We start from the raw sequence: 15,719 nt of genomic DNA, 5'->3' as shown, positions 1-15,719 counted from the left end.
AATAAATGCAATTGCCTTATTCTCACATTCACAGTTGGCATTAAGAGCAGCTCCATTTTATGAAGGCTTTATGGCAGCTCTTGCTGTAAATGAAGGAGATGAACAGAATGAGGCTTTCTATGAAGGAATGAAGAGAGATTTAAGCCAGTATCTTCCAGCCATGGGGAAGCAAATAGAGATCTTGGATGCTTTGTATGAAGAATATAATTTAGAATCCGATGAAGTGGTATAATGATAAATTACTGTTCCTCATAATGTTGATTGAAAAGGAAGAAACATGACATTTTTCGGTCACCTTTCACCAAAAATGAAATGTGCAGTAAAATATTAGTTCCTGTTTTGGCCAAGCCCTTTGCTTTCAGTTGAACTACATTCTGTTAAATTCCAAAACTTTGTGTGTGTGCTCTGTAATGGACGATGGAGGTATATTTCTGCATGCGTGTTTGAAGGTAGTGGCATATTTAGTGAGTGCTTTTCATCCAAGTATATTGGAGTTCAGATATGTCACCTTATTCCTTGAAAACCTCCTAGCAAAATGACCACCAGGGCCTGAAAATTTACAAATTAACTTGAAACACTGATCACTATTCATGTTTGCTGTCATTGCGAGTTCATCCTGAAAATAATTGCTTGTTCTCTATTTTGTAAATTTGAGTTCTTAATGTCCTCTAAAAGTGATTGATACGAAGATTTTTCTTTGTATTGAATCTGCTTGAATATGGTACATTTCACATGTTAGAGATCATGCAAAGACACAATGAGCTTAAGCAGTTGAGTGGTGTCCACCAATGCTGGAGAAACCTCAGCAGGTCTGGCAGCATCTGTGGAGAGCAAAATAGGATAATGTTTTGGCTAATTTAGTTCTTCGCTGAAGAAGAATCAAATAAGACTCAAAACATAACTCTGTTTCTCTGTCTGCAGATGTTGTCAGATCTGAGTTTCTCCAACATTTTCTGTTTGTTTCAGATTTCCAGCATCTGCAGTATTTTGCTTTTCTTTGAGCCACTAATTGATATAATGATTAAAAAATATCACCCAAAAGCAGATCCAGTCAGTCCAAATCTAATAATGTATGAATTTAATATAATTTATGATGTGATAGAGAATTTTGATTAAATCAATGGACATAAATTTAATCTATTTCATAACCTGCACAGCTTTAATGTAATTATGTTTTAAATATGATTTGTGGAGACTGCCACTGAACTTTATTTAACATGAAAGCTAATTTGAGAATGTTACAGCAGAAACACTTCTGACCTCTGCTCGAAGCAGCAGAGTTGTTTCAGCTAGGTCTGTACACACTAATCCATGCAACTCTCCCTACTTTAACTGTTCCAGTCCAATGTTTCTGAAGTGAAGTGATAAGTTGAAACAGTATTCTACCTGATTATGTAAAGGGACAAAAGAATTAATGGCCAAGGCACGTGCCAAAGTAATCCATCTCCAATGCAATACAATGCTTCTGTAGACAACTGACTGGAACACAAGGTCAACTCCAAACCTAATTGGGGAAAAGGCCTGAGCTATAAAAGAACCTAGAGAATAAGTTGACATGAACATTTCAAAATTATTACTCAATGAAAAGAAGTTGCCAACACTCACTTATCACCTGGGGTAACTGAACTAACTTAACCTAGTCTAGATTTTAGAAGTCTTTCTACGATGCAGTAAATGGACTTAGCCTGTAATTATAGCCATGAGACTTTATTTAACTGAAATTGCACTGTGTGTACCTGTTGTGTGTGTGTGTGTGTGTATATACATATATATGGATAAATTTTGTACTTATTTAATAAAATGTTGCATTTTTATTATATTTTTTGATATAATTGGATTGTTAATGGGAATACGTTGACAATCACAGCATCTTAAGGAACTTCCAGTTCAGAATCAAATGACTGCTAGAAATGCAAGAGAAAACAAATTGGCATTCAAATACATTTAGATCTTCAGACAATCCTCCTTTTTATATAATTATAGGACAAAGAAACTGACCCAAATTCACAGGAGGTATGCTTCCTCAACACTGATCGAGTTCAAAATTACAAGATGCTAATTAACTTAAAGGAGAGGTGATGCTGTAGAGGTATTGTTAATTGAGCATTAGATATACCTTCGAATCTAAGTGCTGGGGAAATTAATGGGGCTAAAATCTGATAAATGTTCGGGGCCTGATTACCTACACTCCATTGTGCTAGTAGAGGTGGTCATGGAAATAATGGATGCATTAGTTGTCATTCGCCAAAGTTCCATAGATTCTGGAACCATTTTAGCAGATTGGAGGGTGGCAGATATCGCTCCACTATTTTAAAAAAAAGGTAAAGAGGGAATGGGGAGTTGAAGTAGTCAGTGTAACATCAATCAGTAGTAGCGAAAATACTGGAATATGTTATGAAGCATGTGTTAACAGGACACCTAATAAGTACCAACAGGATTGCACAAAATCAACATGGATTCATGAAAGGAAGACTATATTTGATAAACCTAGTGATTTCTTTTGAGGATGTAATTAAAATAAATGAAGAAATTTAAATGAAATCATGTACAATAAATGAGGGAGCACCAATGGGTGCAGTGTATTTGGATTTCCAGAAAGTTTTGATGAAATCCCAAATCAGAGATTTTTGTGTGACAACAAGGCATTTGTAGGTGATTAACCAGCATGGGTTGGGAATTGGTTAGCAAACAGCAAGTATAAAGTAAGCATAAGAGTGGATAGTGGTGACAAGTGGGAGCTGCAGGGGTAAATGCTTGGGGTCCCAACTATTCAAAATGTATATCAACAATTTGGATGAGGGAATCCAATGTAATTTTTCATATTTGCTGATGACACATAGGCATTGAGAGTGGTGAAGTTGATTTAAAAATATTCAAGATTATGTAGGCAAATTTAATGAGTGGACAAATGCATGGCAAATGCAGTTTAACATAGATAAGAGTAAATGTATCAATATTGGTAGGAAAAACAGTGGTGGAGTATTGTTTAAGTAGTTATAGATTGTACATATAAATGTACAAAGTAGTCAGCATATCCTTATCTACCAGTCACTGAGAACAAGCATGCAAATGCAGCAAATTGTTAGGAAAGTCATGGTATGTTGGCTTTCAGTGCAAAAGGGTTGGGTATAGAACAAGAAAGTCTTACTGCAGTTGCACAGGACCTTGTTGAGATAAGACCTAAACAGTGCAGTTTTGATTTCCTTACCGAAGAAAGGTTGTACAAAGAGTCTTAGGATATGAGGTGGGTCATATTGAAGTGATTTCTTCATTCAAAGCGCGGTGACCCTGTCAAATTCCCTACCACAGAAGACTGTGGAGACCAAGTTATTGAAAGAAGAAGATTCTTAGAAACAAAATGTATCAAGAAAAATGGGGAAAAAGAGAGAGATTGTGTTAAGGTGGAGGACCAGCCATGATTATGTTGGATAACAGAGTGGCCTCAATAGGTTGAATAACCTACTCCTGCTCCTATTTTCTGTTTCTACATGGGACTGATGAGCAAATTTCAGAACGATAATGTTTGCCAGGCAGCAAACACAAATTTTGTGAAAACAAATAAGCAATTCGTAAGCAATAAATTGATCGTTTAAAAAAATGAATTTGGCAATGACTATTTTAAAAAGTACCAAGCAGCAGAACTACCTAATGACACCATTTTCAATTATGAAGCAGAGCAAAAGAGAGAAAAAGACCATGTCGCAAGTCCTGATTACCAGAGAAAAGTGGAACCTAGGTCTGAGCTAAGAACTTGAGTTTAACTAACACCATACTGCTGCGACTGCACATTAGCCATGTGAAACAGTTAGCTTAACCATTTCTTCAAATATTTGATATATGTTTCCCCTCCAGGGCAAGTTGAGGTAGATTGGGTACTTTTCAAGGGGCGGCATGGTGGCTCAGTGGTTAGCACTGCTGCCTCATAGCACCAGGGTCCCAGGTTCAATTCCAGCCTCGGGCGACTGTCTGTGTGGAGTTTGCACATTCTCCCCGTATCTACGTGGGTTTCCTTAGGATGCTCCAGTTTCCTCCTACAGTCCAAAGATCTGCAGGTAAGGTGAGTTGGCCATGTTAAATTGCCCATAATATTAGGTGCATCATTCAATGGGAAATGGGTCTTCGGAGGGTCACTGTGGACTGATTGGGCCGAAGGGCCTGTTTCCACACTGTAGGGAATCTAATCTAACCTAATCATAAGTTCACTGTGCAGGCTTCATGCTGAAATAGGGTTAATCAAAGCCAGATCATAACTGCCTGATGAGATCATTTCTCACTGTACATTGTGGAAAATTAGGAATCGTTCTAAGGCTATATCTGGCAAAATGAGTAGTATTTGTCACTAACAGGATGCACTAATAGATACTCTGCATCTTTCACAATTGAGTACTATGATATATGAATTTCAGAGCCAGTGTGATACCAAGTGTGTGCTGCACATCCTTAAGATAGATCTTAGCAAACAGCACGTCCATTTGGGTATTCTCAATCAGTGAGGTACTGACAATAACTAACAGCCAACACTTACAAATGTCCCACATTCAATGTGACTCTGCACTTGGACAGTATTTGCTACATTATCCTGTGTGTGTAAAAACATTTTGGTGACGATCAGTTTAGAAATTGTTCTCATCTCAGTCCTAAGACGTTTGCCCCATATTCTTTGACTGTGACCCCTGGTTTTGGACTCCCTGCCAAGGCGGAGATGATCTTGAATATACCCTGTCTACTCTGTTTAGAATTTTAAAAGTTTCCATGAGATAACTGCTCCTTCTTATGAACCCCAGCAAATATACTCCAAACTGATTCAAACTATCCTCATCTGCCATCCTAAGGATCAGTCTGGCAAACTTCCACTGCACTCCCTCTACAGCAGAAACATCCTTCCTTAGATAAGTAAACCAGACATTGTACACTATTTTCCAAATATGATCTCACCAAGGCCCTGTGTAATTGTAGCAAGATATCCCCACTCCAGTACTCTAATCTTGTCACTATGAAAGCCCCCATTTGCCCCCTTCACCACTTGCTGCACTTGCACGCTTACCTTTAGCAACATACATGAAGACATCCAAGACTCATTGCACATTTCCCCCCTCTCAGTTTATAGCTATTCAGATAACTGTCTTGCTGTTTCTGCTACCATAGTGGATAACCTCTCTTTTATCCACAATACTGCGTCTGTAATGCACTTGGCCACTTAGTCAACTTCTCCAAATCACATTGAAGCATCTCTGTGTATTCTGTGTCATGTACAAATTTGGAGGTATTACATTTAGTTCCTCATTGACATAATTTTGATATGTTGTGAATAACTGGGATCCAAGCACTGATCCCTGCAGTACAACTGCCTGCCATTCTGAAAATAACCTGTTTACTCTTACTCTGTTTCCTGTGTGTCAACCAGTTTTCTATCCATCTCAATACACCACCCACAATCCCATGCCCTCTGATCTTACATGCTAATTTCTTATGTGGGACTTTGTCAAAAACCTTTCCTGAAAGTCACAACATTCATCGATTCCCCTGCTCAACCTTACCAGTTACATCCTTGAAGAGCTCCAGTAGTTTTGTCAAGCATGATTTCCTGTTTGTAAATCCATGCTGACTGTCAAACCCTGCCACTGTTTCAAAGTGTTCCGTTATGAATTCTTTCAAAATGGACTCTAGCATTTTCTCCACTACCAATGTCAATTGATTGATCTATAATTCCTGGTTTTGTCTCTGCTACTTTTTTTTAAACAGCAGGGTTACATTAGCTACTCTCCAATCTTAGGAACTGTTCCAGAGTCTACAGAATCTTGGAAGATGATCACCAATGCATCCACTTCCTTAAGTACTCTGTAGATGTAGATTCTCAGGTCCAGGGGAATTATTGACCTTCAATCTCATCAACTGCTTCATCATTTACCCACTCATTCTTATTTCTATCAGTTCCTCCCTTTCACTAAATGCTGTGTTTCCCAGCATTTCTGGTATGTTATGTGTCCTCCTTTATGAACACAATACCAAAGTATGTATTTAGTTGGTCACCCATTTCTTTGTTCCCCATTATAAATTCCCCTGGGAATGACTAACAGGGATCTTCACCTAGCTTTATCTTGACATACTAATAGACACTTCTTCAGTTAGTACTTATGTTTCCTGCACATTTACTCTCATACTCTCCCACTGTAATCAATCCTTTTTGTCTCCCTTTGCTAAATTCTGAACTGCTCCCATCCTCAGATCTGTTTTTATTTTCAAACCAATTTATAACCTCTTCCTTGGTATCAATGCTGTCCTTTACTTCCCTTAAGCCATGTTTTGGCCACCTTTCCCATTTTACTTTTGCACCAGACAGAAATGAGTAACGTTTGCAGTTTACCTATGCATTCTGAATGATTGCCATTACCTTTCAGTTAACTGTCAGTCCATCATTAAATAGCACATACTTCATTGGCAATACATCTACCAAGCAGGGTACATTTGTTGATATATCAGCACTCTACTCTCAGGCAATATGAACATTGTTTTCTGCTGGGTATTTCATGCAAATTGCCCTGCTGAGTGCAAGATGAAAGTATTTGTCACAATGTTTTTTTTAAACAATAATTATGTTCTGTATTATTAAAGAGTTCATTATTCCCATTTTTGAAAACCTTTTCTCAAATGCAACCAACCATATTGAGAAGCTGGCTGGGCTTTAGATTGGTCAGCTTCTGGTAGCCATCCATAAGCAGGAAATGGTGAAAGAGGCAAAGATTGGGTGTTAAGTTGAAGGTGGAGACAGGATTTGCTGCAAGAACTCAGTAGGGACATTGCTGTTGGTTGGGAACCTGGAGAGAGATTGGCAGAGGCTGGGGTAATGTTAGGGATGGGTTAGAGTGAGTCGTCCTTTGAAGAACGTTGGGGGGTGCAGGAGACATTAGTGCAACAGTAATGTGGGGAGAGATGCAAGAGGGGGCATTGAAGATGGTAGCATGGGGAGGGGCTGGAGAAGTAGGCAGTCAATGGGGGTCGTTTATTGTTGGGGGTGAGGGTGGAGCCAAAGTTCAGAGGTCAGTTGGGCCATTGATGGGGAAGGGGAAGGATTTTGAAAAGAGTATTAATTTGGGAGGGTTAAGGCAGTTATTGATTTGTGGGGGACCATTGGAGAGGTCTGAGGGTGAGGTGAATCATTGATATCTTAGTCTAATATGGACTAATTGATGCTGATTGATTGACATAATCAGTCAGTAGCTCTGTCATTTTATACTACTGTGGCCATAACAGAAATCAAACTCTCCCAAAGCTGAGGTTGCTATCCTATATCAAGTCCTATTCCCCATCACCTCACCGACCAACAGTATATTGTCTCCAGGTTCTTCAAATCTTCAGGTCAAAAATCCTAAAATTATAACTTGATGCAAAGCAGGAGTCAGTGATGGCTCTATGTATTTATCCAACTCCTTTGAAAGTTATTGATGTGCTTTTCCCATCCTTGCTGAAAGTACACTCCAGATAATAACCACAAAATATTCAATGGTATGATTAAATCCCTGTAGCCTTGCCTCCTTCAATCTGTGAAAATTAATATAAGGTTTGCTAGATGATAAAAGAGCATGGTCCACCCAGTTTGCTTTCTGTGTTTGCTAATGGTCATGCAGATTTTCAGCTCTTCTAAAAAGATTCAACGTTATTCTGTTCACTCAATTTTTATTTGAAATGATTTGCTTTCCTTTTTCAGGAGAAAAAGCAGCAAGTGACAGCTTGCAAGTCTTCATTACTGTTAAATGAGGTTCAGTTTTGGTAAAGGTCAAATTTTCTCCTTATGGTCTGTTTCAAAATGCAAGATTTGATGCCATAGACAAGAATAATCTGTACGCTTATTCACGCAACCAAACTGGTACCCTTGCATGACACAAGTTGTTGTAAGTGCGGGAAATAGAAATGCAGTTTTTGAAGCATGCTTTATAATACTGTTACCACATTCAACTCCATCATCAAATCTTCAGCAATTAGGGTCTGAAGACAATTGAATGTGTAAGCTGGCATGTTGCTCAACTTCAACTGGGAACTAGACATCGCCTCATTGATGTCTCACCAAGAGCAATTCTATTCAGCTCAATACTTGGATGAATTTCTTGTGGTGACAAATGTGACCTCACCCCTCCCTAGCTCTGCGAGCACCTCCACCCCACAATCCTCCAAAATATGACCATACAAAGCAGGAGCAGGTCATTCAGCTCCTCATTCTGTCATTTAATAAGATCATGGCTGATCCAATTGTAATCTCAAATCTGCATTCCCACCCACCCACCCACCGATGACCTTTCATCCCCTGAATAAGGATCTATCCATCTTTATTTGCCTTAAGAATATTCATGAATAAGAAGAGAGTTCCAGGATTCTCAGCCCTCTGAGTGAAAAATAAATTGCCTAATCGATTTTAAAATGGGCAATCCCTGATCTTTAAACATTGACCTGCAGATTCCCCCATAAGAGGAAATTTATTTTCTGTCATTACTCCAGATATGGTCTCCAGTTCCCTTTGTAACTGAAGCATAATCTCCATACTGTGGTATTCAACTCCCCTTTTGATAAATGGTAAAATTCTATTAGTTTACCTCTGAATTCAGCCACTTCTCTGCAGAGCTCCCCTTGTGGCCTTGCAGAGGTGGTTTGCTGTGCCTGTACATTAACCATTTTTGATTCTTTCCCTAGGGTACCCAGGTCCCTCTGCAGGTATTTGCATTCTTCCAATTCTGGTCATGGAACGTCTTCAAATTTATGTGGCTGGCCTACAGTCGTTTTGCCCAAAAACCCTGGAATTCCCTTCACAAACTTCTGCATTGTTTTCCTCCTCGAGCAAGTTGTTGAAACCTACTTGTTTGACTAAGTTTTTGGTCAGCTGCCCTAATATATCCTAACATGGCTCTGTCATTTTGTTTTCTTGTGAAGCTTTTTGGATTGTGTTATCAAATTAGCGGTTCAATTTGAATGCATATTGGTGTGTTCTAATGCACTGGTGCAATTCCTATCCTTTCTGTGTTGTTCTACATAGTAAGCAGTCTGGAAGTTGGGGAATTGTGGATTCGGAATGATTTGAGATCCTACTTAACCATGTGAGCAATATGAATTTGGTCCAAACCGTCTCAATAACTCAGCTGATGAGATATAGCTGGTCATCCCACATGCAGTATTCACATTCAGTCATTTGATTTCAAAACTAGGTGGAGGATTATTGAATATTGAGAAGGAAGAACAAGAGAGAGCAATGACTCAGAGCTACAGCTGAGGGTGAAAGCTGAGTGAGACAAGGCTCAGAAAAACCAGGAGGGTGCAGAACCCCAATTTGCTGCACAAAGAGGTGAAGCAGAAATGTTTCAACTGAGTCCTCGGAGTCCAGAGATCATTATCAACTCTGAGATCATTATCACTAAAGATGAAGGCCAGAGCATCGATCATCAAACAATCTCCTGTCCACTGAAGCAGTCCCATCTGTTCAATCACATCTTTATCACTCCCTTAATCTCCAACCATTTTTTGCACGGATGAAAGGAATCTCAGTTGTGTGCCTTGAATCTTGACTACACTTATTTATAAAAGCATGTCATCAAAGGGAAATAGAGCACATCATTGTTGAGAAGATGCCCAATGATCCCACTCAATGTTTTGAATGACATGGTGCCTCTGCATTCAGCCATATCTCTGCAGAGCTCCCCTTGTGGCCTTGCAGAGGTAGTGGCAGGCCGCTCACTGCTCCTTTCCTGAAGTCACGATGTATGTGACATCAGACTTGTCGTGGAGGTGTCAGTGTGGCTGCTGCATCTGCATTACTGTTTGACTCTGAGACACAAATGCTCTGTCCATAGAGGAGCTGTGGGGGCAGAAAATGATGAAGGCGCCTCTAAAAAGATGGAGGGCTTGTCCTCCTCTGTGACATCAGGGAGCCTCAGCTGGTTAGTGGCTCCTGAGGCATTGTGTCTGTGCTCAGTTGAGCAGATTATTTCAGCTCTCAGTCTTCTGAGGGGACCTGCCTTCTGGCACTGGCATCTCCTGCTCACTAGTGCCATCTCCACCAAAAATGACAGGAGCTAAAGAACAACCAAGAATGTGTCACTATAATTGATTGTCCATTGGATTGGCAGTAAACATTTATTTTGAGTGCCAACAGCATTTCACAATCATAATTGACTTACTGGTGTATAATGTAAGATTGTTCATTCCAAAAGAGAGTTAAGGTCGAGGTCTCCCTTACAGTCACAGGAACAATGTTTCACATACCGATATAACTTGTACCCAATTGCTAACAGGCAATAAATTACATCATGTTCAAACAAGAGTGTCTTCTCATGAGATATCCAAGTGGTTTTCCTCTATCACACTGGATCAACCAAACACTGAAGATTCCTATCAAAAAATGTGAATGTTGGAAGCAGATTGATCAGACATATCTTTCACAGAGATGACTTTAAAAAAAGGCACTACCCCATAGGTCTGAGATGAGAAGAAACCTTTACACAGAAAGTCGAGAACCTCTACCACAGCAGGCTGTAGAAGCTCAGACTTTGAGTAGGTTTAAGGTCGAAATTGATAGATGTTTTGATTACCAATGACATAGCAGGATATTGGGATGGGGTAAGTAAAAAGCATTGAAGTATTTGATCAGCCATGGTCTTAGAATCATAGAGTCTATACAGTGAGGAAGCAGGCTATATGGCCCATCGAGTTCACACCAACCCTTCATAAAGCATCCTGTCCAGAACCATCGCCCTATGCTATACTGTAACCCCTGGATTTCCCATGACTAATTCACTTAACCTACACACCCATGGATACTTGGATAATTTACATGGCCAATCCACCTAACCCATACATCTTTGGACTGTGGGAGGAAACCCATGCAGACTCGGCCATAATGTGCAAACTGCACGCAGTTGCCTGGGAGTGGAATCGAACACAGGTCCCTGCTGCTGTGAGGCAGCAGTACTCACCACTGACCCACCATGCCGCCCCATTGAATCTTATTGAATGGTGACTCAGTGACCTATTCCTACTCCTATTTTCCTAGGTCAGTGCCAGTGGCTGATGCAAAAAAGTCCAGATCCAGAGCAGGAAGAGCATGAACAATCTCCTGAACTCAGAAAGGTTAAGGGGCACTATCTTCTCATTGCTAACTGACACACATCAGGGCATCACTCAGCCTAATTGTGGCATTACATTAGTATGTCACATTTGTTACGGTCTGCATGTCTCAGCACCACTGGGGATGAGGAAGAGCTGACAAACACCTCATGCTGTCAATGTTCGAACAGTTGCCGTGTAGTGCACTCTTAATTGCTTCCTGGGGAGGGCTCAGGACTGTCCAGGAGCAGGCATCTCCCTTTACGGATATGGCGTAGGCCAATTAGGACTGAGATTTCTTCATTCAGAAAGTGCTGAGTCTGTGGAATTCACTACCACAGAAAGTGGTTGAGGCCAAAACATTGACTGTTTTTAAGAAGGAGATAGATGTACTTCATAGATTTAAAGGGATCAAACAATATGGTGAGAAAGCAGTAAGAGGCTACTGAGTTGGATCATCAGCCATGATCATATTAAATGACAGAACAGACTCAAGGAGCTAAATGGCCTACTCTTCCTCCTGTTTCCTGTTCATATGTCATGCTTAGAAGTGCCCATTGCCATCTCACTCAAGACTTCTCTTTCTCTTCTTTCAGGACAAGATTCTTCACAACGTCAGTGAGTGAGACCAGACCAGTGGAGGGTTCTGGATATCTTTATCCATTTCATAGAGTAGGGAGCAGGGGAGGACCATGATGATTCCTGCACTAATTGAGACAGGATTGTCACAAGAAGTGAGTGAGGAAGGTTGCACTCTCCTGTTCCCAGTCGTGCAGACACCTTGCCTGCGTAAGTGCCCATACATGTTCATCAACTAGCTCTTTCTCTCCTCCACTCCCAGGAGCAGCAGCCACTGGAAGATGAGGAAGGAGAAGATGCCACAGCCACCCCCCCCCCCCCCCCCCATTAGCACCATCACCTCTGAGAATGGTGTCTCTGATCCCTCTGAGGAAGACACTAGCACAGGGACAATCACTTCCGTGGGTCCACCAGCTGGAGAAGTCATGACCTGCTGAGCCCATCACTGTCACAGGTCCACAGCTGACGGGGAAAGCAACAACTCAAGGTCTCGGAGATTCGGAGGACTGCTGCAGGTCAGGCATCTCTTCAGCCTCATGCACATCTCTCATCTATTGCACCCTGTCCTAAATGACAGTTTCCACAAGGAAGCAATGCTGTTAAAGACCCTCACTGAAACAGAACACAACAGGGAAGGGGCTATCTAAGCTCTATCTACTGTTGTGGGTCTGGGCATGTTGCACCTTAATTGCCTTCACATAAAGGTTGGTGGCCATCTTCCAGAGCAGCAGTGTTGCAGAACATACAGTGGCTCTAGCAACAACAAGGGGAACTCGGCACCTCCACTTTCAGGTATCGGCTCACCTCGAGGGGCAGGGAGGAGGAATACCTGCCTCAGGATGCTCCAGAGGTGAACCTTCCTCTCTACTAGTGCCTTTGTTGCCATGGGTCAAGGGCAATGTACCCATACTGGTGGAGGACCCTCTGAGGAGGCTGGGGTCGTCTTGTCCCTTATCCCCCAGAGGACACCCGCTAAAGTCATTAATATCTAGCATCATCAGCAGTGTGTGTGCCTCAAGTTGGTCTCACAAATCAGAGGAGCAGAGACCTAGCATCTGGGAATTGCAGTGGAGGCTAAGGAGATTGATTTCAAATATAGTGAGGTCTGAGAAATGCAGAGCTTCCAGTCTTTGAGATGCCTGAGGAACATTGGAAAAGGTGGCATTCACAAAGATTGCTAGATCTCATGGTGTGTTTCGTCAAATGCGATCACGGCTGCCCACAAAATCCTCACCAATCATTGGAATCAACAACTTTCTTCTGTCCCAACTGAGGTAAATAAATTCAGCACTGAACCAAGAATTTAATTGGACATTTCTAGATGTGAGGGGCTCAGTATGTGTCCTGTATGCATTTACTGAACCAACTGAGGAGTTGCTCTAACTTACCTCCCTTGACATGCTCAATCTTGCAAATTAATTGTAAAATTGGACACTCTCCCAGCACTAGAATCTCAGCAATTATTTTAAATAATTGGGTGGTTAACACAACGAGCATTGATTTTCATCACAAATACTAGGACAAGCATAGGGTAGCCATAGAATAAGACAAACTACGACCTCATATAATCCTGGAGCAGTTTCACCTTTGTATAATTTCAACTACATTTAAATTTCAATTGTTATCCTCAATTGCTGTCATCTTTGATTTATTCATACGAGTTGTGTAGTCCTGATTAGAGAGTTATGCAGCAGTGAGAGAGAATAAAGAGAGAAGGTAGAGGAACAGTGTGGACCTGATCAAAGATACCAGCAGGAGCAAGGAAGAATGAATGAAAGAGAGAGAAGAAGTAGGAAGAGAGTGGAGCAGCAGCAGTATTGGAGAATAAAAGGATGAGAGAGAGAGGGAAACGAGCATGGATCTGATTTGTGTATTTCCACAATGGCCACAGTAACACCACAGGACAGCAAATAATTGATTGCTTGGTGAGTATTATTGCATTTTTTAAACTCTAAGCTAGCATCAGGAATCTATAAAGTAATGCATTACTTTAGTAGCTTGACTAGTTAAACTAATTAATAAAATTTCAGTCAGGCTAAACATTACCCACAGTATGAGAGTATTCATGCAGAGCTGATTTAGAGCCATTAATTAAAATTAATAGTTTATACAAAGGATCAATTAGATTACAAAAGAGTAAAGACAGATTGTTTTTAGATCACCAATGGGCAACTGGTCCCTGTTTCTTGGAATTCCTCTGTCACATGAGACTTAATGTGGGTCTCGGAGGTTTGTGTGTTTAGAAAGTGTCTCCAACTGACTGAGCTCAAACACAGGATGTTTTGAGCTTGAGGGGAGTTGGAATTACTATGGAACATCGGGAAAGATGGGATTTCTTGGATCACATGTTCCAGCAGGTAGTCACCCCATGGTTAGTAGAAGTTGAGGCTCATAAATAGTTGGTCAACCAGAAAAGTAGGAAGAGGCAGAAGTGTAAAAAAATCCTCAGGTAACTCAAGCACGTACTCAGTGGTGGGAGTGTAGTCCAGACCATGGTACTGATGGATAAGTTGTATGGGAGAGCAGCAATGAATTGAAATGCAGTCATTAAAGGAGATTCCATTGTTAGAGAGACACACAAGCATTTCTGAAATCATAATTCTGAGTCCTGCATGGTGTGTTGTGTACCTGGTGTTAGGGTAACAGATATCATGGAGAGAATGCAGAATATTCTAGAACAGTAAAGAAATGAGCCAAAAGTTGTGGTACCAATGGATACCAAGGACACAATTTCCTATGGTGAAATTTCCTGAAAATAGTGGCATACATCAAGGGGAGTTATCTCAGATTATTCTCAAATCCACATCCTAGCTAGAATAAAAATAAGAAGATGTGGAGGATCAATGCATAGTTGGAGGCATTGTGCAGGAGGGAGTGCTTCAGATTCATGGAACTTTGCAACCAGTTCCAATGAGACACCATTTGAAAGGGACTGGTTACACCTCAGCAGGATTGGGATCAATATCCTCACTCATGTGGCTAGGGGGTGTTTAAACTAAGTCACAAAGTTATTAACACCAGCATTTTGACTTGAAAAGATGAATAAACCATAAAATGAGAGTGTCAGGTGGTACTATGTCCTTCTGGAGCATTATATTAGTTTGGATCAAAAGGACAATAACAAATGAAAATACATCAAGAATCCACAAGTGTAAGTATACACAGTGTGGAGGTTGGTGAACCAGAGGCACAAATAGCCATGTGGGGAATATTTTAATAACAAAAACACAGCATAAAAATTATGAGAATTTGATGCATAATTTTCCAGGGTGCAAAATATTCAGAAATGATAGGGAAGGGAAAAAGGGAAGCGGGATGAATAGGAAAAAGACGTGTTGGAAAGAAGGAATGTCCTTGAGGTGACAGGGACAGAATCCATTTGATTAGTATTAGGAAGCAAAATGATTATAATCCATTTTAACTAAGGAGAGATTTATATAAAACACATCATGTTTGGCCAATCTAATTTAGTTTTTTGATGAAGTAACAATGAAGGTTAATCAAGGGAATAAAGTGGATGTTGTCTTCACAGATTTTAAGAAGCGCTTTACAAAGTACATTTAAAAGACTAGTTTAAAAATTAACCTTCATGAAATTGGAGGGTCAATGTCAACATGGATTTAAAAATGATGATAATAGATAACTGTGAATATGGCTATTTTCAAGCTGGAGCATTGTCAAAAATCATGTTTTTCAAAGGGTCAGTGCTAGGACCATGCTTTTTTTTATATGTGTAAATCTCTTGGATATTGGAATACAAAGTGAAATAACAAAATTTGCCAATGTCACTAAACTTGGGGACTTGTCAGATAGGATGTAGATAAGTTACCAGAATGGGGAGGAGGGGGGACTGGTGGCAGGTAGAATTTAATACTAAGAAGTGTAAGATCATTCTTTTTGGCAAAAGAGTTAGAGAGAAGCAATGTAGACATAAAGTACATTTTCAAAGGTGTGCAAGGACAGAAAACCATCAGGTTTATGTGCATTGACCTTTGAGATTGGTAAAACATGTAGAGAGACTAAGAAGCAAAGCAAGTAGGATCTTGGGCTTCAGA

General features: G+C 40.5%; 1 protein-coding gene across 4 annotated transcripts in view; it reads left to right on the top strand.

The window, feature by feature from the left end:
• The window catches only part of plekha8 (pleckstrin homology domain containing A8), a 76,066-nt gene extending 74,249 nt beyond the window's left edge, over nucleotides 1–1,817 (top strand). For all 4 annotated transcript variants that reach the window (XM_087986942.1, XM_043689509.2, XM_043689510.2 and 1 more), the window contains exon 14: nucleotides 35–1,817. In XM_087986942.1, coding sequence (XP_087843068.1) covers nucleotides 35–232 — 198 coding nt within the window. In that variant the 3' untranslated portion in view covers nucleotides 233–1,817. The remainder of the gene's footprint in view (nucleotides 1–34) is intronic.
• Nucleotides 1,818–15,719: the final 13,902 nt, after the last annotated feature.

This window comes from Chiloscyllium plagiosum, unplaced genomic scaffold (assembly GCF_037043375.1).
Source record: "Chiloscyllium plagiosum isolate Xiang-an unplaced genomic scaffold, Cpla_swu_hap1 HiC_scaffold_5, whole genome shotgun sequence".
Taxonomy (NCBI): Eukaryota; Metazoa; Chordata; class Chondrichthyes; order Orectolobiformes; family Hemiscylliidae; genus Chiloscyllium; species Chiloscyllium plagiosum.
This window is presented reverse-complemented; position numbering and strand designations above follow the sequence as displayed.